The sequence below is a fragment of the Diachasmimorpha longicaudata genome, chromosome 4 (assembly GCF_034640455.1).
Source record: "Diachasmimorpha longicaudata isolate KC_UGA_2023 chromosome 4, iyDiaLong2, whole genome shotgun sequence".
Lineage (NCBI taxonomy): Eukaryota > Metazoa > Arthropoda > Insecta > Hymenoptera > Braconidae > Diachasmimorpha > Diachasmimorpha longicaudata.
In genome coordinates, this window is record NC_087228.1 from 7,078,410 (window position 1) to 7,104,537 (window position 26,128).

Here is a 26,128-nt window from a genome sequence, read left to right on the forward strand (position 1 = left end):
CATAATTTTTTTTTTCACTTCATTCTCGGAGCAGACGAAGGTGCCAATGGTGCGAGACACACTCACCCTCTAGACTTTAATTTTCCAAAGGCTCACGTACGCAGCGCTCACGAGAGCCAATGAATGCGGGAGCAAATGGAGGAGAAAAAGATGAGGATTGACATCGTGGCTTCCCAGGGATGAATGATCTCACAAAGAATTTCTTATTTAGACTTTCTGAGGGGATGCATTGAGACTGGAATAGTCATGTCAGTCTCCCCTTTCTCTTACATTTTTTTTTCGTTATAAAACTCCGTACACATCAGTACCAAACGATCGGATAATTTCTACTAATTTTTCTCTCGGGTTAGACTGAAAAAATCGAGACGTTCTGAGCCCTTTACCGCTGAACAATTGTCTTGAAGGCTGTAAAATTCGAATAAAAATAAAAAACTGTACGACTGCACGTTTTTTTTTGAATGAAATTATTTATATGAAAGTAATAAATAACCACATGCATAGGTTTCATCCCTATAAACCAATAAAAAAACATGAGGGAACTGTCATATAATTTTTACGAGACCGATTGTGCTTCCCTTTGCTATTTGAATTTCCCGCTCTCAATGGGAACATATGGCGATTGTATTGACCAATGAGGAATCAGTCTTTCGCATGAAGTTAGCAAATATTTTACGTGACGAATCGATTGGATGAGCTTGTGCTTTCGTAAGTGGAATTAAAGTCCGCAAAGTTTTTACGAGCATTTGGTAATTTGGCAATTTCCGGTGGAAGAATTACTGAAAATATTATGAGTAAAAAAGATTAAATATTAATCTGTTCGTTAGAATACTTATCAGAATATTAATCATCAATTTGTTTAGTCATTAAAAAATTAAAAGAATATTAAATACTTCAATATTTAATAGGTAACTCGATCTCCTGTAAATACTAAAAACTTAGACATTCAATAATTTATGTACAACCAGTAATTTCCAGTGAACATTTCTCTTCCTATAGAACTATTCTCGCAATTCACAACTGCAAATTGCTTTCAGTTACTTTTTCCACAAATATAACGCGATCCGTACGTTAGTTTGCATAAAAAAATTGTCGCGTTTTTCATTTCAACTCAAATAAACTCCTACATTTCATCCAAACAAATCATTCCTCCCGATGCAAACCTCCACTTTCAGTCATCCCCCCTTTCCCACCCCTTGTGTAGTGACGCGCGATGCAACCACACACCCACATCCACACATACACAGGGAGCTACGAAAACGTGCAGTGAGACGAGTGGACATCGGTAAATTCATCGCTCTTTGTCACACGCGAGGATTAAATACCTCTCACTTGCACAAGTCTAACGCATATTCAAATTTTCGGAGAATATTAATATAATGTCCATTGAAACGTCGACCCTCTAGTGGACCGTTTCCTACACTAAGAGGAATTTTAGAAAATAAATCTGATGCTAATCCGGAAAAAGAGACGCAAAGTGATGCCCACAAAAAATCCTAGTGTTGACACGGAAAATTGCCATAACCGTGAAATTTCCCTAAACTTTCGTAAATATTTTTCTGAAATCCTCAGAAATTTGACCAAAAGTCCCCCGAACTTTCACATCAACAGCATTCGCTACTTTCCCAACCGAAAGATTGATTTTTTGTCCACAAAATACTGGACATTTATATAACTCTCCCCACTTCATGACGTCCCAAAAGATCAGGATTATCTCGATATAATTTAACAAGAACAACCTACTGATAAAAATGAAATTTTCCTAAAAAATTCCCTCCTCGTACATCCCCTACCCTCGTATTCCACTAAACCTCTTATGAAACAATTTTTTAGTTAATTCCCATCGTTCTGGTGAATTGATTCACCCCTCATAACAATCTCAAATCCGACAGGGTCTCCTCCTCCACCAGCTGCTCGCATGTCATCCTAAGCCCTTCCCTGATTACGTCCCTGAATAAATAAACGCTCCTATGTTGTCTACACGATAAAGAGACGGGGTTTTACAACCGAAAGACGCGTCCAAGAGTGTTCCTACACAGAATACTTGTAAAGTTGAATAGGGTGGGTTGTATTGATCGAGGCATGCCTGAGGAGCTCGCCTGGGCCAGCAGCCCCGCGTGGACCGTGTACCACCAGCGTGCACACTTTATCAGAATTCTAGCCCTCCACCCTCCCCCCTCCCCTTCCCTGAAACCCCAGAACCCCCGCCGCCCTCAAGCCCCAAACCCCTCTTCCCAAGACCCCCCACAAGCCCCAAGCCACCCTACCTCCACCTCCACCTCCCCCTCCCCCTTCAACCCCCACAGCCTCTTCAAGTTTCACCATTCAAACCCCACCCGATTTTTGGCACAACCAGACATCGGCGCATCGTCCTCGGAGGCTACCATTGTCTTTCCCCCGGACGATGCCAATGGATCCAGTAACGAGTTTCGAATAAATCGTTTAGAACATCTTAGCGAAGGGGTGAGGGAGGGAGGAGCATTGGACGAGAGTTCGGAGACTGTCATGATGTTCATCATGAGTTGACAGCATCCGGGGAATGACGGTTGTTGATTAGGGGCTGGGGGATGTGCGTGGGGAGAAACTTTCCCCGGGTTGTACGCGAGGAAAGAAATATTTAATAGGGGTTGCGAAGCTTTTACGTAATTCTGGAGGGAAATGTGGTTAAAGAGAATTTCCAGGGGAAGTTACGGAATTTTTTGTCAGCGAAGAAAAATTTTTATTGGAATTTTCTGGGAAATGTGGAATTTTGAATGGGTCTAGTCGCTTCCACAAATAAAATCGAAAAGCCATTTTTATTTTAAAAAATCCCCATCAACATTTTCACTGAAAATAATCGTTCCGGAACAAAAACCGAGAGAGGATAGCACCCATCCCCCTAAAAAATTATGCAAAATACCATCATTCGATTATAAACTCAATCGTCAATCCCAGATGTCTACCGGAAGCTTAGCCCCAGCCCCTTCAAATAAAATTACTCCATCGTCTATGAATAATTATGAGAACAGAGATCGGAATATCGATAGTCGATAGCCTATACCCACCCATACCCCATATATTTTCAAACGACTCGATAAGTTAGCACTTTTAGCCCAATGTCCGACCAAACGTGGACCACAACCACTCGCCGGAACATACCACACATCCGTGCTGCAATTATGCGGAATACATTTGAATAAAATATTCTCTCGCTAACACTCGAGAAAAATATTCATCCCTCATTTCTTGTTTGTGGATGAATACCAATTAGAGAAGAATGTAAATTCTTAGGGGGTGAATGGAGGGGAGCTGTGATTATGCACGACTGCGGAAAAACCGTCACGCATTTTATGTGCGAATTTGCAGTTCAAATGACGTTTTAATCTGGTGAATAGATTTTTTAAAACGGCAGATCTTACTTTTGGAGATTAATAATCTTATAATTTATTCCAATGCAAAGAATCAACTTTAGGTAATTAAAAAAATTTCATTTTCATTTTTATTTCATCTGACTAAAAATGAAAATAACCGAAAGAGTGAAAATTTCCGATTTTTTGTCTCATTTCAAAGAGATTTCATTAAACTTCAAGATCAGCTTTGATTAATAAAAATAGCATCATTAGTTCAAAAGTTATTGATCATTATAAATCAGTTAAAGTGGACTTATCAATATTGTAAAAAGGGTAGAGTAAAAATATCTGATGTTTATATTCATTTTTAAGCTACTCTATTAACCTTCAACATGAACTTTGACTTATCAACATCGAATCATTAGTTCAGAAAATATCAAGATCTCAATGCAGCCCTGACTCCTAAAATAAAGATGCTTCAATCACCGAATTGACATTATCAATATCACAACAATGACAGAGTGAAAATTGTCAATTTTTTTTTCATTTTCTAGATAATTCTTCACTCGTCAAAATGCTTTAAAGCTCATAAAAATCGCATCGCTACTACTGAAGATATAAAAAAGAATGATCTTCAACAATAATTATTTGTCCCCCATATAATTCATTAAAAGCAATCAGTGTCTCTCCCCCGCGGTATCCCGCACCATATATTTAACTCAACCCCAATAGTTGTTGTTTGTTGCGCAATCAAGTCCATCCCCCCACTCCCATCCTTTCACTAGTCTCCTTCGCTAATTGTGGGTGCCGTCAGAGAAGAAAATGCTGAGCTTATCCTTCAGGGGTCAAAAGCCGTCTTAATTGGAGAATTTTCCGCTCGACCCGGTCCGGGCCGAGAGCCGATGAAAGCTCGTGGAGCATATCGTGCGTGCATTGTACCTCACGTAATGATATGATGTAATTATGAATCATGTACGGTTTGACGATCGTCCATGCGAATATTCTGTCAGTTGCATTTCGATTATTGACAGTAATATGGGATCATCGTCAGAGATTGGTTGGATGCTAAATTACCGACTTTCAGTGTGTCAATAACTGCCATTGTCGACTTTGATTTGTCGTAATAAAGTCTGGTCGATTTTGGAGAACAATCCTACTGGAAATAAAAACATCTGAGTTGTCAAACAACAATTGTACAATGAAATTTCATGTCTAAATTTCGTCTAATGAACTTCTGAAGGTTTGAGTAGCGTCCACGGGACGTCCAGCGCCGGTCTAGCGTCTTTCAAGTGGACGTCTCATCTCAACGAATCTCAGATTTAGTCTGTTGGTCATTCAGAGAAGGTCCAGTGGATTTTCTCACAGTCCCACAGTCCAATAAGGGCCTAGGGTTGGTCAGCTGGACTTTCCATCCTCAAGGATTCCATCCTCAATCTGTTGGTTGCTTAGAGGACGTCTGTATTGGGCATCTACTTCGTTAAAAAACGTCCTGTGGACTCTCCCCTGTCTAAACTCCAGATGATGAACGTCTCAAGGTCAGAGTAGTGTCCATAGGGCGTCTTGGGCCGGTCCAGGATGGGTCTAATAGACGTCCCGCTTCACCTAATCATAGACTCAGCCAGTTCGTTATTTACAGGACGTACAGGACCAAGAATTCCAGACTCAGAGTGTTGGTTTTTTAGAGGAAACAAAGATTAAATAAAGCCCGAAAAAGTCAAATTTTCCCCAGCGAAATTCTATTGCTTCAAATTGTATCAAATTTTTATTAAACAAATAGCAGATCCTTAGTGAAAAATTCATCTCCATTGAAGAACGTTTTATTGACACGAAAAGGGCCTATGAAGAATTTTTTTTAATTAAAATGGCAACTCGAGTCATGTTCGTAGTACTTGAAGTTATTTTTTAACAATATCCCTCGCTGTTATATTATTTTCAAGCGATAGTCGAGGGTCATGCCAAGCAAAATGAATAATGAGACTCAGTGGAGGCGGAAGGTACGAGTGGCATCAAGAGAGATACCTGGAGGAAGTGGATTCGATTGGAAAGAAGTCCCTCGGCTCTCAAGATTCATTTCCAACTTTGCTATTAAACTTTTCCGTCTTTCAGGTCTCACTATAAAGCTCTTTCCTCTCTTTTTTCTCCATCATTGCTGGAGTTTTCCATCATTTCAATCCTCCAGCTTCCAAACGGTCATGAAATTAGACCAATTAATTTGAAATGGACTCGATTCTTGGGGAATCGCTGGAGTTCCTTATCTATTGATTATCGATCGTCTGACAATCGCCCCAATTAGTGAATCGATCATCAGGCGACTCATCAACGATCCAGCGATCAAGCAACGATCGACCGAGTGCGTTATTAATCAATCGGTTGAAACGTCAATTTTATTATTTATAAATTTCTTTGTGCTTCCACACCCCCTACGCTCACATGTACCACAATTCCCCAAATTAGATGAACTTTTCCACCGTAAAAACATGAACAATATTTTTTCAACCCACCCATTTTGTCCGGAAATCGCTCTACATATACCACCACTATCGTAACAACTCTCTTCATTTTTATTCGATTTTGTTGGACCGTTTTATTCTAAAATTTCACGATCCAGTTTAGCTTCAATGGTAGTTACATAAAATGGAATAACTTTCACAGGTTTCCGAACTCATTTATTTTGCATGAAAACTTGAAATCGTTTTCACAATTCCGACGCATTCTCGACTATAGCATGGTATATTTACATGTGTGAATGGGCAATTTCCAGCGAGTTTGATTCTTGTTTCCCCTTTTGTAAGCGATCGACGTGCCGATGAGGCGATGAAGTTTTAATAATTTAATACTGATCCACATGAAAAGAAATGCTCGTCAAAATTTACCTTTGCAACCATATGGAGAGAAAAATTTTGGGAATAATTACCGTGCTAACGGACTAGCCAAAAAAAAATTACGTAGCACAGAAGTTTCTGTTGAGGGTTCTGGAAATTTTTTCCCATTGCGGAAAAATCGTATAGCAGCCAGTGGGATTTTCCAAATTTAAAACTTGTTTTTGGTGCCAGCACCGGAATTTTTACTGTGGACTATTCATATTTGTCAGCAGTATTCCGGTGCTGGCAAGTGATTCTTTTTAATCCACCAGCACTCACACTCACATGCCGAGACACTAGAATTTTTACTGTACGGTGACAGGAATTTCGAAAAAAATTCTGATGCTCGCACGCCATTTTTTTGGCTCTGCCCAAGTGAAATCATCTTACCGCATAAATATGTAATCAATAAAAAGTAAATGTTCAAATAAAGAACAAAAATCATCCTGAAATTGTCTCTTTAGTTATTTAGTTAAACAACAATTTGTTTCACTGGCACGAATGATGTATTTTTGAATATTCCTATTCTTGATGAATATTTTTGTGCTCTTTGAATGTATTTTTCATTTCACTCAGCCACTCCAATGTAGTGTATTCATCCAACTTTAAAAGTTCTTTGAGAAATAATAAATGACACACACACACATACACAAGAATGAAACAAATGGACTCAGAAAAAGTTGTTTCACGTACAAGCCATGTATATTGCCCAACACTAAAGTACTTTTAACGGTCCAATGCACAGAGCATCCATTATCCCATTGGCTGGAAAATTCTCGGAGGTTTGCTCTTTGAAAAGCTTGACCACACCTCTCCGTCTGGTCGGGGAAGAAAAAAAAAACACCAAAAATAGTAAACATGCCACAGAAAGTGGAAAACTCAGGGTAACACGATTTACTTCCGCGCCCGTGGTCCATTGAAACTACAAATATCCCCCAGAAGAGAAATTTATTGTTGACCAACTATTTTCCTCGACACAAGTCTTCACCTTGTGATTTGTACACGAAGAGGCATTCAATAAAAATCACGAGCATAAAAAACGCGAAAATTACGGTTCAAAAAGTGTGTCGCGAGCGAAGGGAAATTCGATAAAAAATGTGAGTCGCAAGTGAACTTGTATGAATCGCCACGTAAATTCTACGATTTGTTCCGTTAAATTTAACCAGCCGTCTGGGGATTCACCGCTGTGGAGAAAACAAGTTGTTCAGCCGTTTTTTACCGACGATTGAGAAATTTTACGAAACAGAAAGTAGAAATAAATCACGAGCTCCATAAAAATTGTTGACCGTTTAAAAATTTTTCATTTTAGAGACAGTAAATCGGGATTTTTTCTGGTAATTTCATTTTTTCGGGAATAATTATCCGACCATTTAGTACTTTCTTCGATGAAGAACCTGAAAATCCTTCCGAACTCACGAGATTCATTAAAATTGTTGAATCTTGAAATATTTTTGATTTTGGAGACAGAATCGAAAATTCTTCCAATAAATTTTACTTCCTCGAAGAACATTAATTACTCGTACTGTACCATTTACACAAAATGTTCATGTACAAACATCTCACCATCAAAATGCCCCAAAAAAATTATCAAAAATTACCTCACGCGAAAAATTACTATAGCGTGTGGGAAAAATTGTCAACTGCTTAGTGACAGTGATCTAAACATTCGAGAAAAATTCCCCAACTTTCCCTAAGTACCCGACAAATTTAACCACGTGCTGCGGTAATTTTCCGCGAACAATCAGCCGACGATTACCAAAGGGTACGGTAATCTATACAGAATTTTTCTCCTCGTGTATTACTCCATAAAAATATGAACTTGGCACTTCTGAACGCGCGGGCATTTTCATATCAACTAATCCCGGGTGAGACCTAACCCTGGGTTTTAACTTATCACCCCTAACCGATGTTATTACACGTATTTTATACAATATTGCACAATATGAAAGCCCGGTTGGTGGGGTGAATTTATGGATTAACTCGAAATCCCGGACTATTGCCGGTTGGAAAGCGAATTCAGCGGTGTGAAGTACAGAAATGGTTTCTGATGGAGGCGTCCACTGAAATCGGATGGATTAAATACACACTGAGGGCTGTAATATCCGGGAAACAGATGTTTCGAGGGAGATAACATGTGCATGTATCAGTGCATTAAATACTATTGTTAGATTTCCTCGAGGCATCGGAATTTCCCCCGATGACGACTGTCGTCTGGATTCCATCTCTGGTTTCATCGATTTTCCAAAATCGAAAAGGGACACATTAAACCGCTCGGGTAATCTCGCCAGTAAGTTTCAAAGACTCGTCTTAGTGGAGTTTGAAATCCCGGGAGCCGAGTCAGACGCATAGTATTCGAGACATCTTTGCGCTCGAGCACATTTGGCCTATCATCTCACAGCCCAGGGTCTCCCCTGGAGAGCGAAAATTCTTCGAATTTCTACCAACAACAAAGCATCTACATTTTCCATGGGGTATGGTTCACTTGGCACGAGAGCTTTGCTGCATTCAGACAACTCTCGAGGGCACTTTTATGCCTTGACGATTATAGGAAAATGGGGGACACTTTGATTTTTTTCACCTTTTACGCGATTTTCTATTAAAACGGGTGCTCATATTTGCAAAAAATATTTCTTTCAAATTCCCCACGAAATATTAAAATAATTGTTCAGGGGTGATTTCAGAATTTTTATTGGTAGCACCGGAAATATTTCGATGCGGAGCACCAGAATTTTCAGGGGTTGCACCAGAATTATTCCGGTGTGAGATGACAGAATTTCTATACATTTTTGCATCTAGCAGAAGAATTCTGCTGTCAAAAAAATCTCGTGCTCTGGATAAAAATTCTGGTCTCCAACAGACCAAAGATCCGGGGCACCAGAATTCTAATGCGTAGTACCAGAAAAATTTCGGTACTCCAGATCAAATTCTGATGCCCCACCACGAGAGAGCGAGACTCCCGACAGTTTTCTATTACGGAATAAATTTCATTTAACAATTATGTCCGATATATCTGGACAATCTTCGAAGAACAATAATTTTTCTCCGTTCGATCTCCAAAGTCTCAAAATCCCCCACTAAATCCTGATAATTCCTGATTGAAGATCATAAGTTTCAAGGTGAAATTGGATTTTTTGAATGCAGAGCTTGAGACTTTCATAAGTCCTGATTTAAGATCGAGAGTCTCATGTTGAAATTGAATCTTTTTATGTGTATGATCTGCTCATAACTTCAAAAGTAAAAACTGCACGAAGCATATTGATTCCCCAATCAAACCTTCGATCAATAAACCTCTATTCACCGAAAGAAAAACTGATGAATTGAAGCTGTGACCTCGCACACGACGTTCATATAAACGTACCCTAGACTTCAGCTAGACAGAGTGGGCAGATAATTGCGGAAGGCCGTGAACCGTTTGAAAATGTAAATATTGGAGGCTCTCGGCTCAAGTGTGATGTGTCTTTCAGTCACCAGAATGGCTCAATGCGCAGACGGCATGCCGTGAACAACTGCGCTTGTCTTTTCCCCAGGAAACGACGGGAATTCGATTCACCAGTCTCCACGAGCGCGCGCAAGCTACACCAACGAGAATATTTCACTATTTCACGGAGTATCGGGGAGAGATAGTCTCCAGTTTTTTATAGAACCCGAGTGTTTTGCGTTTCTGTTGTTATGCCGGAAGGGGAAGAGCCCTCATGCAGCTCCTCCGTCGCTCCTGAGCTCCTCCTGACGAGGCATTCGATTGAGTTTTCTATTGAATGTTTGCACTTTCGGATGAAAGATAAATCGGATAAAATATTTTACAAGATGAAGATGAAACGATGAATTATTACTGCGAAAAATCGTGGAATTTCCTATCGTTTGATTTTTAGTTATTTATTAACATGAGAATGCGCCAAAAATCCCTTCATTCCAACGTATTCGGGCCAATAGAGACGACTAAAAATATGATAAGAATGAAACGACCGGACCGATTTCATCCAATTCAATCAGGTCTACGTTGCATGAAGACGATTCAATTGCGTCGTCGACGACCTCGATCGCCTTTTCTATCCACGACAAATCGTTGGCTCAATTTCTTCCCGATATTTCCAGGGGGAGAACTGGAGAACTACTGAACCGATTTTATCTCAAAGATAATCCGGAATAAGTTTTATGAAGATGCGTTGAAGAAATCGTTGAAATTTTTTCTTTAAATTGGAGAACTTCCGGACGAATTCTCTGCGAGATCTAATTGCAATTAGAATTACTTCGATCGCATCATTAATTAGTTCCTTCGTGTTCCCCATTTATCATAGATTACCGCAAAAAATTTTACTCTATGATTTTTGGAAAAAGTCGGAGATCTGCAGGACTGATTTAATAATTCTGCAGAGACCCTCACATGCCAAAATCTGATGATCAATCAATTATTGATTCTTGGGTTCACAATAATTTCCCTATTGGAGGCTCGTTACTTTTCTCTCCCCTTGGAGAAACCCAAACGAACCACCTCGATCGAAACATAATTAGTAAATTTAACTGAGAGCAGTGTCTCACCCCTGTTTTGAATTTCATGATGAAATAGTCCCTTGATATTTGCTCCCTGTGATGTCACGCTCCTTTGACATCTACACCTGCGCCAAAAATCTAATATTCACCCGTCTCTTTCATGATTACAGACATGCGCTGGCTTTTCTGTCTTTCCGTGTTAACGGTAACTGCTGTACTGTGCTGTCGTCAAAGTGAATACCAGTGCGGAAACGGACGCTGTGTATCCCTCAATAAAGTCTGCAATGCGCTAGATGACTGTGGGGATGGCAGTGATGAGCAACGAGCCTGCTCACGTGAGTAAAAATGTCATATGCCAGTGTGGCAGTGTGTAAACTAGAAAAAATTGCACGTCAAAACTAATTTTCCGTCTTAACTTTTTAATACTTGCCACCCTTCGTCGTTAAAAAATATTCACCGAATTTTCCGAAAATATTATCGTAATCGGAAAACAAAAATTATCTCTAGTTAATTCTACAATCAAATGTCCCCTGTCCCCACGAACTCATCTGAATTTCCCAGATGACGGTAGAGAGACAAAAAATTCGAAAAAACTGTCGTTTCATGGAAAAATCGCTGCGACCCCAGAACGTGAGGAATGTACCAACATCCCGCTGTAATGAAATGAAACTGGACCAGTCCGGCCATTTCCATTGACGTTTTCTGAATTTCCGACTGACCGACACAACTAAAACGAAGAGACAATTCATTTCCCTGACCTCATCACTATCGAGCTAATTAATCCCTGGAAAAAAAATCTATTCACGATCTTTCATTAAGTCCTCCAAAAAATTGACAGGATTACCCACAAAAAAAAATACATCTAATTATTTTATTCCGCTGTGTATCTGTAGATATTGAAGTAATGAACATAGCCAACTGGCCGTGCGCCAACCGACGGCCAGCATTTGGGTCAAATCTGTCGCACTACACTCACCCGTCCTCACCAGATCTCTCTCCCATGCCATTTCTCGTTATTTCCCGGGCCTTCTGATAAATTTTCGATTAACATTGTATATATTTTCGTGTGCTATTAATCCATATTCCACTATTATCTCCAAAAAACCGGAGAGCGTAGGGCAATACAGATAATTAGGGGCAAATAGACAGCTATAAAGTGAAAAAAAATGCATTTTCTTCTTGATGGTCGATCTTTGATTGATTATTGATCGATTAATTTTGTTTTTGGTTTCACGAAGTGTTCAAAAAAGGGAACGATAAATTGCTAGATAGGGTAGAGTAATAAATCCCTAAATATTCTGGGCATTTTTAAATTCTCATTCTCGTTTCAAAATTGAAAAAGCAAGTCTTAAGGGATGATTGTATTCCTTTACGTATTCGCGCAATTTGTAAAAAGGAAATGAGTGCTAGGCCCCATCGCTTTTCACTCTAGTCCTCTGTCGATGAACTGAAAGAGGGTCTGGAGGAGAAGAAGTCGAGAGCACCACAAGTTGTGAGATAAAAAAACATCGTGGATATCCTTTTCATGAAGTCTGTGGCTGGGGCTTTAATGCATCCCCTTTCGTTCGCTCTGTCTCTCCATTCAACGACAGAATAAAAAAAAAAGTAACTCCCCAATCACTTTGTTTAGATTTTCCCAGGGTAAAATCGATGGTAAATCTATTTTTAAGACATTCTCCTTGAACGTAATCTCACTTTGACCTTTTCGAGGGACCTTTTGTTCAGTTTAGCGAAATGGTATTGTTTCGCGAGAGCGATAAATCAGTCGGCGAATAAAATCGGAGGATTGGGGTGAAATAATTCGACGGTAATTCGAGATTTAGCGAGGAGACAATTACTACTGAATTGGCACGAAGGAATGGTGAAGTAATGGTGAAAGTATTGTTTATTTTTCGAAGACCAGATCGTGTCGGTAATTGCGTTAATTTTGAGAAATACTCAGTAAAAAATAGGGAAATCTAAAGCGTTGGAGGAATTTTCAAATTTATCGCAAAAGAAAAAATGAAATTCTCCCGTAATTTATCCAGAAGAAGAGGAATTTTCCAAAAAATTACCGTTTTATGACCTGAAAAAATAAAAAAAAAATTCGTTTAACAACCGAAATTTAACTTCCAAATTCACATTTTTGACTGAATTTCACTTGCGTCAACGATGACCTTTCAAAAATCTATTTCAATTTTTTCCGGCAATTTGAATTGAATTTTTCTATGCGTGTGAATGAATGTGCTGAATTCATCCACTTGATGAACAATGAAGAAAGAAACAAATTTGTTGGCTTCATGTGGCACGTAGCCACATGACTTTTGGAAAGTTAGCGGTAGTGGAGTGAACACCCGGTGGTTATACAGGATTCATTGTACGGCTTCAAGGGCTCATCGGGGATGTATGACGAGGGAGTCCAAGAGGGCTGAAGGTGGAAACTCGGGGAAGGGGGTGAAAGAGAATGGGGTTCCGTGCATTGCGGCTATATGTTGGTTCAAGAGGGCTGAATGGACGACTCAGCACAATACATCTTCTGTTTGCACTGATAGGTCAGGGAGAGTTGGTCATTTTCAATCGGCGGAAATTATCGCGATCCCATGGGACGTGATACATCGGAGATAATGGTCGTTTTATTAGTTACCACTGGAGGGAGAGGATGAGGATTTGTTAATGTACACCGGAGAACACAATGGCCGATTCAGTGCATCAATTATCAATCGGATTTGTCAGTGATATTGTGTTGGGTATTTTTTGAAAATTGTACAGTAAATACTGATAAATTCCCAGTGGTCTGAATTTGAATTTAGATTTAAGTCAATGAGTTCCTGGACGGATGAAAAGTTCAATAAAAACTATCAAAAAAGTTCGGTAATTTTCAGAGAATTGTTGCTCAGAGAAAAATTGCTTTATGAACTTGAATTTTTGGATGATATTGGGGAAAAATTAGTCAAAGTCTCTTCAAAGTTACGTTAAGATTGAAATTTGTTTGGTAATTATTCTCTGAACGACAGTTTACTCCAGAATTAGCAAACTTTTTTTGGTAATTTTGATGGAACTTTTGTAATCATTTTCTCATAAATCAATTTTATAAATTAAATAGCCTCGGCAACTAACACTTGTGCGCATTTACAAATACCTTTTAACAAGCAATCAAAGGATGTTGATTTTTTGGTTATTTTTCGAATGGTCCGATAATTTTCTCCGAAAGAAAAATTCGTTACGACATAATGTCACAACACACTATTACTGAAAATTACAGAAGTAATTTTCTACCAGTGTAATGAGTTTTTACGGCGGTTGTTTACGTTTTTTAGCATGCAATAAGACGTACTATGGGGATATAGGAAAAACTTACTACCTTGAGTTGCATCGACCGAAGGAGGACAAGGTGCCTTACTTCTGCAAGCTGACGTTCAATGCCCCTGGAAAAGAATTTGGCGATATAGTTCAGGTATGTATAATTTTTGAATGACTAAAATAAGTAACAATTCCTCATAAAAGTTCCTTAATTTTTCGCATATCAAGGCCCGTTGGCCTTTCACTAATTGACGAGCTATTTAAAATCTCGTTTAGACAATCAAAATTATTATTCATCGTCGTAGGACAATTTACCTGGCCCTACCCAACACTAAAAACATTAAGAAGTAAAAATTAGTTCATTTGAAAAAAACATTCCGTTGCCCCAAAAATTACTGTTCAACTGAAAAAATTTCAGATGCACCAAATTCTGGTTCTGGAAATGTATTTGCAATTCTGGCAGTCCTCGACCCTTTTTTAAAATCAATGCATGGTGATTCCCTTATGGTCCTCAACCCCTGAATATTTCTGAAAAACTTTTCTCCACCCAATAAAAACTGCGATCTGTTGCACTCCAGTTGACCTTCGACAGTTTCACCCTCGGGAAATTCGTGTCCTTTACGGTGGAGGGATGTCCCGATGGATCATTGCAAATATCGGAAGCTCAGAGACCAGATGTCGGTGGCGTATGGTGTGGTACCTCATGGGGTCCCGCTATTTACTACAGCGAAACTCCCGTTGTTACGATATCCCTGAAGCTCCTGAGGCTCAGTCAGGATCAAACGGGCTTCAACTTCGATTTTCGCATGGCATACAAGATGATCAAGAGATCTGATGCAGTTGTCAGATACGGAAATCCATTTGTCGGTGAGACAGCCATCAAATCATTAATGTCATCAAGTATCTCATTTCGTGACGTCAATTTCGTTAAATATTTTATTCGCATCACAGAGTTCGCTTCGTATTTCACAAAAACAACGCAGAGACCCACCACCGCCATAACATACCCCATCGAGTACACGAACACGAGCATAAGTTCATCGGTAAAAATAACCGAGAAGCTGAAGCCAACTGTAGCCACCCCCGAGCAACAATACCTCGGGGACCTTATTTCGGGGACTTATTGTTCGAGGATATTCAGTGACTGTGACAAGAGGAAGTGTCGGCTACAGTCGCCCAATTTTCCTGGTCTTTATCCACGTAATCTCACGTGTTACTATGCGGTGAGTCCCAATTTCGTATCACAATTGAGAAAATATAATAAATTACGCAATGAGTGCGGTAAATTGCACACCAGGCGAAACTCCCGATAGAGATAGAGGGGGCTAAACCCCCTGTGAGAAGCTAAGGCCCCTTACTCGCCAAAAAAAAAATATATTCAAAGGTATTGAGGGGGAGGGAGGGGGGCAAGCCCCCCCCCCACATCCAGAAAGACCCCATTCAAAGTTACTGTAAAAATGATTAAAATTATTCACAATTATGTTATTATTATCCTCGATTATGTGAGACAATTGCGGTATTTCACAATTTGTTTATATTATTTTACATCACAAGAGCCTAATTAAAAATGAACATTCTGAGGAAAACAGGAGTGAGTGATCGAGGGGAGCAAGGCCCCTGTGGAGGTGATGAGAGGGGCTTTTAGGTCCCAGGCAGGAAAAAAACACCTACAGATGTTTGAAAAATTTTTAGAATTATTAAAAATTGGGAAATTATTGTCTTGAATTATGTAATTGGGACACAATCACAATGAAAATGTTCAGTATTCAGATGTGCGACTATATCACCCGATCGAGCGACTAAACTCAAGTTCTGCAAAATTTTGCTCAGTTCTACCAAGTACAACTATTACTACCGTCTGACTGAACTAATTCACCACCCCTAGGACACGACGAGAAATTGGAATTCGATCCCTGAATTGAAACTTAGGTAGTTGGGGTAGTTGTTAAGAGACATCTCAGTCAGTCAAACTAACTGAAATTGATAAACTCCTCAGGTACGACAGCACGAAGTGCCGCCGGGTAAGCACGCACTCATAACCGTTCGCCAACCGAGGGGTCAACTTATTGCTGTGCGTGCTAGACCAGCTAATCAAGCTGAGCCACCACCGAGAGAGCTTAAATTGTGGCAGGACTGCGATATCGTTCAGGTAGGTCAAGTCAATCTCGTGTTCTATCGCTCAGGGGGAATTGCGAGAGAGAGAAAAAAAAGAGGGGAGAACCATTAAAAAAATACAGAAAAAAAGCACGAAAGAAAGCTTTCCCACAGTTCTGGTTTACGGATTTCCAGGTATTCTGGCGATTTTTCTCTGGCGAAATGCTTTTCTACTTTTGCAGTCTCACATCAGAGCTTTCATTTGAACCCCATTTGATCCTCAGCTTGTGGAGCTTTTACGATTATTTTATTGTTTAAAGTTTACGAGCTTGGAATTGATTTTTAACATTGAAAGGTTAAAAAATATTTTCAAAATCTGACGGACATAAAAGAGCTTTGAAAGACGATTCATGAAATCATTGAAAAATTGCATATTTTATAAATTGTGAGTCTTTTTAGAAAGACAATTTCTAAACAATAATTTTCTTCGGCGAGAATGCGTTCCTAGTCGTGCCCTCTTACATCAGAGCTTCTATTACCAAATTGCCGGAGCTTTCCCATTTAAATTTACATAAACCACACCAACTACAAGATATTTTACTTGACACAAGAAAACTGTTGTTATCAGTGGACGTGTACCATTTTTCCTCACTCTCCCCCATTCCAGAATAAATTTCCCTCGCGGCTGAATCAATATGGACACATTCTCAAACGAAAGGAAAAAAAAATTTCAGGACTACGTAACGGTGTACGATGGCTACACCACTCGAGACCCAGTGATCCTCAAGTTTTGTGGCGGTGGTGAACCTGTGCCTGAGGCAACGAGCAGCGAGGCAGAAATTCTCGTTGAGTTTACCACATCACCCTATGGAACTTTTCTCCACCCCACGCCACCCCACTCACTCCATGGCTTTCAACTTGAAGTCCAGGTGAAATATTCTAGTCTGTGTATTACTTCCTTCTATTGAATTGAGGGGTGAATATATTCCCAAGTTTACGCTCTAGTTTTGCCTCCCGATTATTAATCATGTGCGATCAAATGTGAAATAGACGACACTGAGCTCACGAATAATTACAATTTCATAATTTCAAACAGCCACGCACTCACAACATTCCGTAATATTGTATTGAATTAATTTTTACATTTTATTTTATAGAAAATTCAAATTGAAATTCTTTTGCAAAACTAAAAGAAGAGAATTTTATTTTTCTGTCACATACTAGTTAAGTAATTAATAATGGATTGATTACAGAAGTAAAACTATTAAAATAGCATCAGAGAATAATTATTCCACTCAATTAATCAATTAACTCGTTATTATCCCCTCAATTCTTTCAGACTTGACGAATTTCTTTGAAATTCTTCAGGTCCAGCTCCATCAACGTCTTCTCAAATTAATAACAACTGACCAACAATAAATCAATTTAAACAGGTGAAATTCGTAGACGCCGAGTCCCCCGAATATGCAAAAAACAAACGCTGTGAATTTTGGCTGAAGGGTAACAGTGGAGGTGTCCTAGCATCTCCACGTCACACCTTGCCACGAAATACAACTTGTCTGTATCACCTCCGGGGTGCTGGGCCAGTAATGCCCAGTCCCACACCACCAAGACCACTGCCAAAATTTCCGGAAACTAGGCCTGGCACTGTCTGGAGGAAACCTGCGCCAAAACCCGCACAACCGCAGTTTCGCATTTGGATGTCAATTCTTAAATTTCACGTGGGAAATATTCCCACTACCAATGACGATGACTGCAGTACTACAATGCTCGTTTGGGACGGAGATATTTTTCCACTATCCGAGTGCAATGATATATCTTGGTAAAGATCAATTAACCGTAAATTTCATTTTGTTTTCATTAAAAAATGATTTATCGTATTTTTCGCGACTTATTGCTATTTATCGTCACGTTATTATTTATTCATCGATTTATTTATTCGTCCTGAGATGTGAATAAATTTTATTTTTAATTTGCAATGGTTTTTATTATATCCAGACGAATTTTACTTGTTAGATTATTTTTTTTTATTTTTAGTGATGAAAATCGTATTGACTGGAAAAACTATTTCACCAAAAAGTGATTTCATAAATTGAAATGTCTGAAAAATTCCCGGAAAATTTTTCCCCTTTGAGTATTTCTTCGAAGACGTTTCATTATTAAAAACACTCAAACAAAGATTTAAAAATAATTGCCCTCTTTGTTTATCTATAACCACAAACATGATGATAACGATTCTAATCGCGTTCAATTTCCGTGGACGTCCCACTCCACAAAAATTCACCAAATGAAAACCCCAAGTTCAAAATAAATTCACGTAATTCCCATAATAGACTTGACAAAAAATAGGGAATTTGTTCACGCAACTCTGGCCCATTATTTACAGTGGAAAGGAGAGACAGAGATATATGGACAGAACCGGGGATTTAATACCACAGAGTGGAGGTAGACCAGCAGCAAATACAACCCTGCTGGCTAGATACTGCAAGGACAAACTGCCGAAAACGTGTGATCACTTGATTTTGCAGAATACGAGCAGACCGTGTACATTAGGGGAAAGTTTCATTTCCTCGGGGAACAGTATGACTATTGAAATTCGCATGACCGAGTCCACAGCCCTCAGGTAATTGTCATTGAAAAATCATGAGTGAACACCTTCCTCTATTGAGTTTAAGCAAATCCCTTTAAATTGTTGAGTAGAGACGAATTTGGTAGCATTTAATGAGTTAAAGGGATTAATTAATCTCATTCTGTCGCAGTTGTCGTAGTTATCACTATTATCTTCATTAGTCTAGCCATTCATTAATTCATTCGCTATTGCCGGTGTCGCCTGACACCGAGAACAATGTTACTAGTGATTTTAACTGTACGATAATCCATATTACTACGGTAAAATGTGGTAAATAATCGAATCCTATCGAAAACTCGAAGTTGCGCAATGAATCGATCTTTGCCACTTATCACTATTTATAAAAGTAAATGGGGATAACTTATTTTCTTTTCAAGGCCAGTGAATTTTCGCGCACTCTACGAATTCGTGGATCTCCATCAGGATGGAGATCCTTACGGGGCAGGACCGTGTTCCAGAATTTTTTACAGTAGAAATCGCGATCAATATGCGGACAGGCGATTTCAAGCCCCGAGGGACATCTTCTTGTACGGTAGAGGTGGAGCAAAAAATTTAAGGTGATGAATTTAAGTGAATAATTCAATTTATTGAACCATAAAATTATTCAAATCAATTGATCTAGTGATATTCGCACATTATTCCCCATCTTTTATCGAAAAATTCTTCCCCTTGAATAATGAAACATCTTCCCCACAGCTGTGTGTACCGTTTCGAAGGGGAACCCGATGAAATAGTGAAACTGAGGTTCAACAAATTGCTGAATGGTAATCACTCCTGCAAAAGTGTGTCTAGTGTCGATTACAACAGATTACTGTGCGTTGGACAGAGTAATTTTTCCCTAAAGGTAAATCCTGGATTGCATCAATTGCCATTCGTTGACACAATTCTCACAGTACAATTTCAAACTAATTTCTAGATCCTCTGATCTCATTCCTGGTCTCATCGTGTTAATATTATTATTAGGTAATGGATTTGCCGTGGCCTAACGGCTCGCCAATTCAACGAGACTGTCTGTGCTCGAATCGATCATTGCCGATCACAGTTAAGTCGTTATCCAATATCGTTGAGGTACATTTTGTCGTGCACTCTATGAGCTCCCTCGACGACTACAATAATCTGTTCTTCGAGGCTGTTTGGGATTTTGTCAAAGCCGTACCCTGCCTCCAAAAGCGACGGGTTAGAGGGCCGTCCGGTGAAATCAAGTACGAGTCACCGATCGCTGAGGAGGAGGAGGTTTGTCATCGAAAATCTATAATCTTGTGAAAGGAACCAATTCCACTGATGAAAATATACCCTGATTCAATTATTGTTTTATCTATTTATTTTTGTTTTCATATAGTCACCGATTCATTTTTTATTTATGGCAAATATGAATAAAAATAACAAAAACATCGAATGGTTTCACTAAAAAATTCCATTGGATTTCTACTGAATGATTTTTTTCAATTTTTTAGTGATTTTTTTTTCAGCATAAAAATTCGAATACAAATTAATAATAATAAATGGGATCAAACTTTTTGGAAATTCAATTGAATTGATATTTAGAATAATTAAAAATTACCAGGACTTCAGTAGAAAATCCATGGAATTCTCTAGATATTTCAACCGAATTCTATCGTTCGCTGGTAAATAATTTAAATATTTTTATCAGAGCTACTGCCGGAATCATCCCTGGCTGATAGACCCAGGCCCGAATCAATACCTCTACGTGCAAACCCACGGAAGGATCATGAAGAATAACACAAAATGCCTGACGAAGAACAGAGTAATTCTGCACACAGGGGGAACCCTCAACGTAGCTGTCTGTCCAAGACCTGAGAGTGACTCGAGACACCAAGTTGTTGGTGTTTTTAGCAAGGGCTGGACCACTCAGAATTACGCAACTATGCTCATTGCTCCAAGCTTCGATCCAATGAGGAGCATTGCTGTTGAATTTATCGTTAACGAGCCAGACATTCACACTGTCACGTGGCTTGAGATGACGAGGAGGTGAGGGCATTGATTTAATGTCAAATGTATTGCTATTGGAGAATGTCATTTTGCCAATTTACATTTTCAGTTGAGAGATCGTAAAATATTTCTCAGAACTCATGTCTAAGTAACGACACTCCTGCAGACAATTCTACCGAAATTTCTATAGAAAATGCTGTAGAAAATATTCAAAATCTTGAGATTTTTCATAGGAACCGAAGAAGTCAATGGGAAATTCTATAAAAAATTCAATAGAAAATCCTATAGCCAGTACTATACACCATCTTCCAATAAATCCAATCCAATAGAAACTCCTACAAAAACTCTGTACCTCATGACGAAATTTCATCCAAAATTCTGTAGAAAATTACCTGTTTAAAGAATATCTTTATAAAGGTAATAATCTAGTACTAGAATATATAGACTCTATAGAAAAATCGATAGAAAATATTCCCAAGACGCCATCCAAGTGATCCTATAAAAATTTATGAAGCCAAAACTCAAAACCAATTTTTTTTCCAATACTTCAATTTCTTTCAATGAATAAATCGATTCAGAAGTGGATAAATCCCTAACAGGCCAGCCCCGAAGACTCCCCCGGAAGGTCTCCAGATGCCCCGAGACTGTGAGCAACGCTGTCCAGAGTTGGACGCCTGCATAAATGCATCCCTCTGGTGTGACGGTACCTCTCACTGTCCCTCTGGCTACGACGAAGCATTGACCCACTGCTCAATGCTCCTTCGATTGCCACCTCTTCATCTAGCCGTTGGTGCCCTTCTAATAATATCAGTTATTGGCGCTATTTTCTTCGTCTCGTGGCGCGTACTACGGCGTAAAACAAATCGCTCAATATCGCAGCATCGCTTGAAGAGCATCTCATCGGAGACAGCGATAATCGATGGAAAAGAAGTGATATGCTGACAAAGCGACAGTTCTGTGCGATACGTTGAAATTGATCGTGTTACAACTGTGTGACGTACATTTCCATTCGTATACTCGACATTTAAAAAATGGGATAATTATTGCAGAGCCATTTTGTCATCACTGCCCAACAAAATTTTTTGTAATAATTCCCGTAATTTTTGATGAAATATTTTTTAGTAAATTTGAGTGGATAAATGACGTCTGAACGTAACGCCCAGAACTGTTATCAATACATTGAACATTGTGAGTGGACGCAGGTGTGACATTTTACGATTAGTGAATTTTCCATTTTTCGAGAGGACTGAGATGAGTGCAGTGAAATGTTTCAATTGTGCTACGTTTTTTTTCGGAGGTCTCTGGGGGATCTTGCAGATAAATCAATCAATCCGCGACAATTACGTCGGGCGTTTTTGCAACAATTGTCTCGTTAATCCAACTTTGTTAATTTGCTTGATCGAAGATCTTATTATTATTTCTTTTTCGTTAACCAACCGTGTTGGTCACTAGAGCAACATGTGATTTCCCTCTTCCCTCATATTACTGTATTTATTTATTTACTCATTCATTTTTTTACTTGAAAGATCGGAAGTAAAATGCGAATGAAAAATGAACATGAGAATTATCATTGAGGCAGCAATGCACGACGTAATTATCGAATTTCTCAGACAAATTATTATTTTCCCCGTCCGCAGTGTCTCTTGATTTCCACGATTTCATCATCGATTGAAGATATGCAAGATTTACTTCTAGAAATAGAGTATTTCTTCAAGATACTCGGGATTTTTCGAACTCTTTCGTTTCGCAATGACAATAAACTTCCATGGAATTAGATATTTAACGATGTAAGTTATTATCCAGAGGCTCTGCGGATACTACCACCGTCGGACGTATGAAAAAATGATATAAGATTTCTTATAGGAAGTCATGGAGAAAATCCTATGGAAAATATTACAAGGAATTCTCCAGGAAATCGTATGAAAAATTCAATAGATTATTTTATAAAAAATCTATAACCCATTCTATAGGAATTCCTATAGAATATTGTTATAACATTTGTTCACGTCCGGAAAATCAGAATAATGTAAAAAAAAGCAGGAAAAGATAGGAATAAATATATTCATGAAAATGTTCATTTCAACGAGTGCCGGGAGTAAATTTTTCTTATGAAAATAAATAAATGAGTAAGCAATACAAAAAGTAGTTTTGTGATTATGCATTAGTGAAAAATAATTAGGTAACGACCAAGAAATAAAAATGAGAAAATTGGGATTTCCCAGGGAGGAGAAATCCCGAAATTCGGTGGTTAGACATTTACAGGGGAACTTAGATGAGATTAATAAATCATTTAATGTAGCAGTGGTTAGCCAGAAATCATGTGATATAATGCTGTTTTCATTCGGAGCTGTGCTTCGAAATTGAGGGGAAAAAATTGTTACGCCGAGGTTAGAGCACGAGAAGACAGCCATGATAGAGGATTTCGCGAAAATGGGTATAATTATTTCAGCAAGCGAAAAAAATGCAAGTTTAATATTTCAATGATGCTGTTTCTCGGCTCATGTAAAACTTTGTTTATAAAATGTACATACGAGAGCAATTTTAATATCTTCAATATTAATTATCAGCCTTTGAAAGCAGATATTCATTAATTTTTCGTATATTTTGAAAATAAAACAGCGAGGGGTAACTTTGTTCGAAGGATGTGGAATAAATCAAACGATCTTCAATCGTCAATATCTTGGGAGGGCACGATGTGATGTGAACGAGCCAAGTGTCATTTAACAAATTTGAAACTCGTCTTGAAAATAGTTAAAAATTTTGAAATTCTACTCTACCGTTCTCGAGTTATTGTTAATTGAAAATTGAAAAACAAATTTTGTCTCTGTTCACTCCGAGAAATTAAATTTCGACAAACTGTTTTCAATTACGGATATCTCTCGATCTAATGATGCGATTTGAATGATTCAGATCTTCTTTCAAACAGTGATAAAGCATCTTAAAATTAATTGAAAAATCAAAAATTTTACTCTGCCATTTTTGAGTTATTGTCGATTGAAAACCTTGAGCATGGCTGCTCTCAAAGGCTGATGGAGTGCTTCTTATCGTTAATTAATAAATATAAACTTTCAGCAGGCACTTGACCCACGAAAATTTGATAAAATTAAAAGGGGAATGATATAGAAAATTTATTATTTTGATGGATAAAACTCACGATACCGTTGTCAACGACTTCATAACGAAGAAAAATTTTAATGTAAGAATTAATATACCTGAATCTCTGCCATTATCACCGCCCATTATTGTTCAACCGAGGGGATTTACACCGTTAAGAGACAATCTTTGTGATAATTTGTTTAATCACGAGCAAAGATATTGTTTCATCATTGATTATTATGGGTTTTAATCGAGAGAAGACAATTGTTTCTCCATTATTTGTATGTCTTTTACTTTTCGGGACCAATTTATCGCCAGAAGAACCACCACAAAATTTCTTCGTAATTTGTTTCCCTTCTTTTTTTACTTTTATAATTGGATAATTGAGTGTCTCACCAGCTTTGTTGACGAGTCAACTGCCAGATGAATGCCCCAGACTAAACTTTTCCAGAGAATGTGAATCACAAATCAGTGGCGAGCCGATAAAACGATTGAAGTAGTACCTGCCATCTACGTGAATATCTCGAAATCTGAGAGAGATGGCAAAACTTTCCTCATAACTGTTTTTGTAGCCCACAATTCACTCCAAAAAAAAGGTCATAACACAACTTTTGCAATCCCTCGTAGATTCAGAGATATTTTTGGAAAAAGCCAATGGCTGAGCCCACCGGAAACGTTTAACCACTTCACCACTGAAATGTCAATCATTTTTTCACACCACTTTTTGTTCTATTTATTTGGCCTAGTCACGAGGATCGGGTCTGACATTGTCACCATGTATACAATAAATGAACCTTGATTGAGAAAATGTTCCTGTTGGTAACTGTAAATATCTCAGCGTATGAAATAGATGGTTATCTCGTAGAGATCGAGGTGTACGTTAGAAAATTGATGACGAGAAAATTAGAAAAATCTAGACGTAATCTGGTATAATTATAATCACTATTAAACGATGTGAAATCATATCTACGACGCGTTGAGGCTCTTCGATTAAAAAAAAAACAATACAATAAAGTGTGGAGTGAGTGAATTGATAGTTCATAATATGGAAAATTCTTGACTCAGATTTGTTTGTAATGAGAATCATAGGTTAAACCATTTACCTGTGAATTCAATGGAGTACTGGTGAATTCGTTTCAGCGATTAAGAGTTGAGTGACGCTTTTTATCCAGAGTGAATGATGTTGCTGTTGGTGCAAACAAATTTTACATTAATACTGAGACTGACTCGTACGGTGAAGTTGGAGAAAATATGAAGAAAGGGGGGGTGAGTGGACAACCCTCGTTATTACAGGATTAACTCTGCCTCACTCACCTTTACTCAATTAACTCTTGAGTGGTCGTGTTAGTTGTGATTTTATTTAATTAGTTGATGATGAGCTCTGACTACGTTACGTCCAAAGCCGGCCTTCCGGGCTTTAGGCGGGAAGCGACTGATGCCACAAGATGGCTGACATGAAGCGTCCCATCATGCACTGCAACGGTAAAGAGTGGGAGTGGAGGACGCTTCGGACATATGAGACCCACAATAGAGTCTTGTACATAATTCAATAAAATATCGTGCATGTTTTATTTATTTATTGAATATTCCCATAACGAATGGGTTCGTTACTCAGTTCATCTAGTAGTATGTGAATATTAATTGAAATTTTACCTCAGCCATTTTGTGAACCTCGGCGTCATCAGTCGCCGACGACTCTTCGGATGGACTGAAGCAGTGGCACAGATCGGGGGGATCGAACCCCACGCCGAGACGCCAGTAATTACTTCGCCGCTAGGGCGCGCCACCGTTGATTCTGGCGGCGTGGGGACGCCTGTGCATTAAAAAATGATGTCTCCATTCCTAATAAATATTAAGGGATGAAACTTGACCCGATCGAGGGGAATTTAATTGTCTCTCGAAAGGCGTTGATTCCATTCCTTAATATTTATTAGGGACAGAGAGGATTTTTTAATGAAGAGCCGAATGTTCGGGCAATATACTCAGCTGCCAGAATTGACGGCGGCGCGTCCCACGGCCGGGATAATCACTAGCGTCGGCGTGGGGTCGCCCGACCTCCGGTATCTGAGCATCTACTTTATTCTATCGTCTGTGGATTTAACATCCTGACTAGGGGAACTCCGCGTTTACTGTTTTACTGACCTTGGAAATCGAACAAATTTACAGTTTTTTTAAATTAACCTCAAAATTTAAAGATTTTTTTTTAATTGACGGTAATTCTAGGATTAATTAGGCATTGACCTCCTTTAAGATGCTCATTGTCTTGTTATTGAGTGTTTAAAATGACTTGTCAAAAGAAAAATGAGTTTTTTCAAGATGTTTATCACAACATTGGTGGAATACACTAGGTGGAAAAACGCGACCACTCTAAGGGTTAACCGACTTCACCCGTTTTCTCACCGTCA

General features: G+C 38.7%; 1 protein-coding gene and 1 long non-coding RNA gene across 7 annotated transcripts in view; one reads left to right on the forward strand and one right to left on the reverse strand.

Annotated features, from left to right (window-relative positions):
* The window catches only part of LOC135161918 (uncharacterized), a 38,095-nt gene extending 15,494 nt beyond the window's left edge, over window positions 1–22,601 (forward strand). For all 5 annotated transcript variants that reach the window (XM_064119919.1, XM_064119917.1, XM_064119918.1 and 2 more), the window contains exons 3-15: window positions 10,846–11,010; window positions 13,972–14,108; window positions 14,533–14,821; window positions 14,906–15,177; window positions 15,951–16,103; window positions 16,783–16,977; window positions 17,482–17,870; window positions 18,435–18,671; window positions 19,055–19,234; window positions 19,374–19,521; window positions 19,641–19,910; window positions 20,329–20,666; window positions 21,227–22,601. In XM_064119919.1, the coding sequence (XP_063975989.1) occupies window positions 10,846–11,010; window positions 13,972–14,108; window positions 14,533–14,821; window positions 14,906–15,177; window positions 15,951–16,103; window positions 16,783–16,977; window positions 17,482–17,870; window positions 18,435–18,671; window positions 19,055–19,234; window positions 19,374–19,521; window positions 19,641–19,910; window positions 20,329–20,666; window positions 21,227–21,569 (3,116 nt within the window). In that variant the 3' untranslated portion in view covers window positions 21,570–22,601. The remainder of the gene's footprint in view (window positions 1–10,845; window positions 11,011–13,971; window positions 14,109–14,532; window positions 14,822–14,905; window positions 15,178–15,950; window positions 16,104–16,782; window positions 16,978–17,481; window positions 17,871–18,434; window positions 18,672–19,054; window positions 19,235–19,373; window positions 19,522–19,640; window positions 19,911–20,328; window positions 20,667–21,226) is intronic.
* Window positions 543–25,846, reverse strand: LOC135161946 (uncharacterized). 2 transcript variants are annotated; one of them, XR_010298873.1, is made up of 5 exons: window positions 25,377–25,846; window positions 25,038–25,257; window positions 24,827–24,909; window positions 14,016–14,079; window positions 543–776 (listed from the first exon to the last, which is right to left on the reverse strand). It is a non-coding gene; the product is annotated as an uncharacterized LOC135161946 (long non-coding RNA). The 2 variants fall into 2 exon arrangements; XR_010298872.1 differs by lacking the exon at window positions 543–776 and having other exon boundaries at window positions 14,009–14,079.
* Window positions 25,847–26,128: the final 282 nt, after the last annotated feature.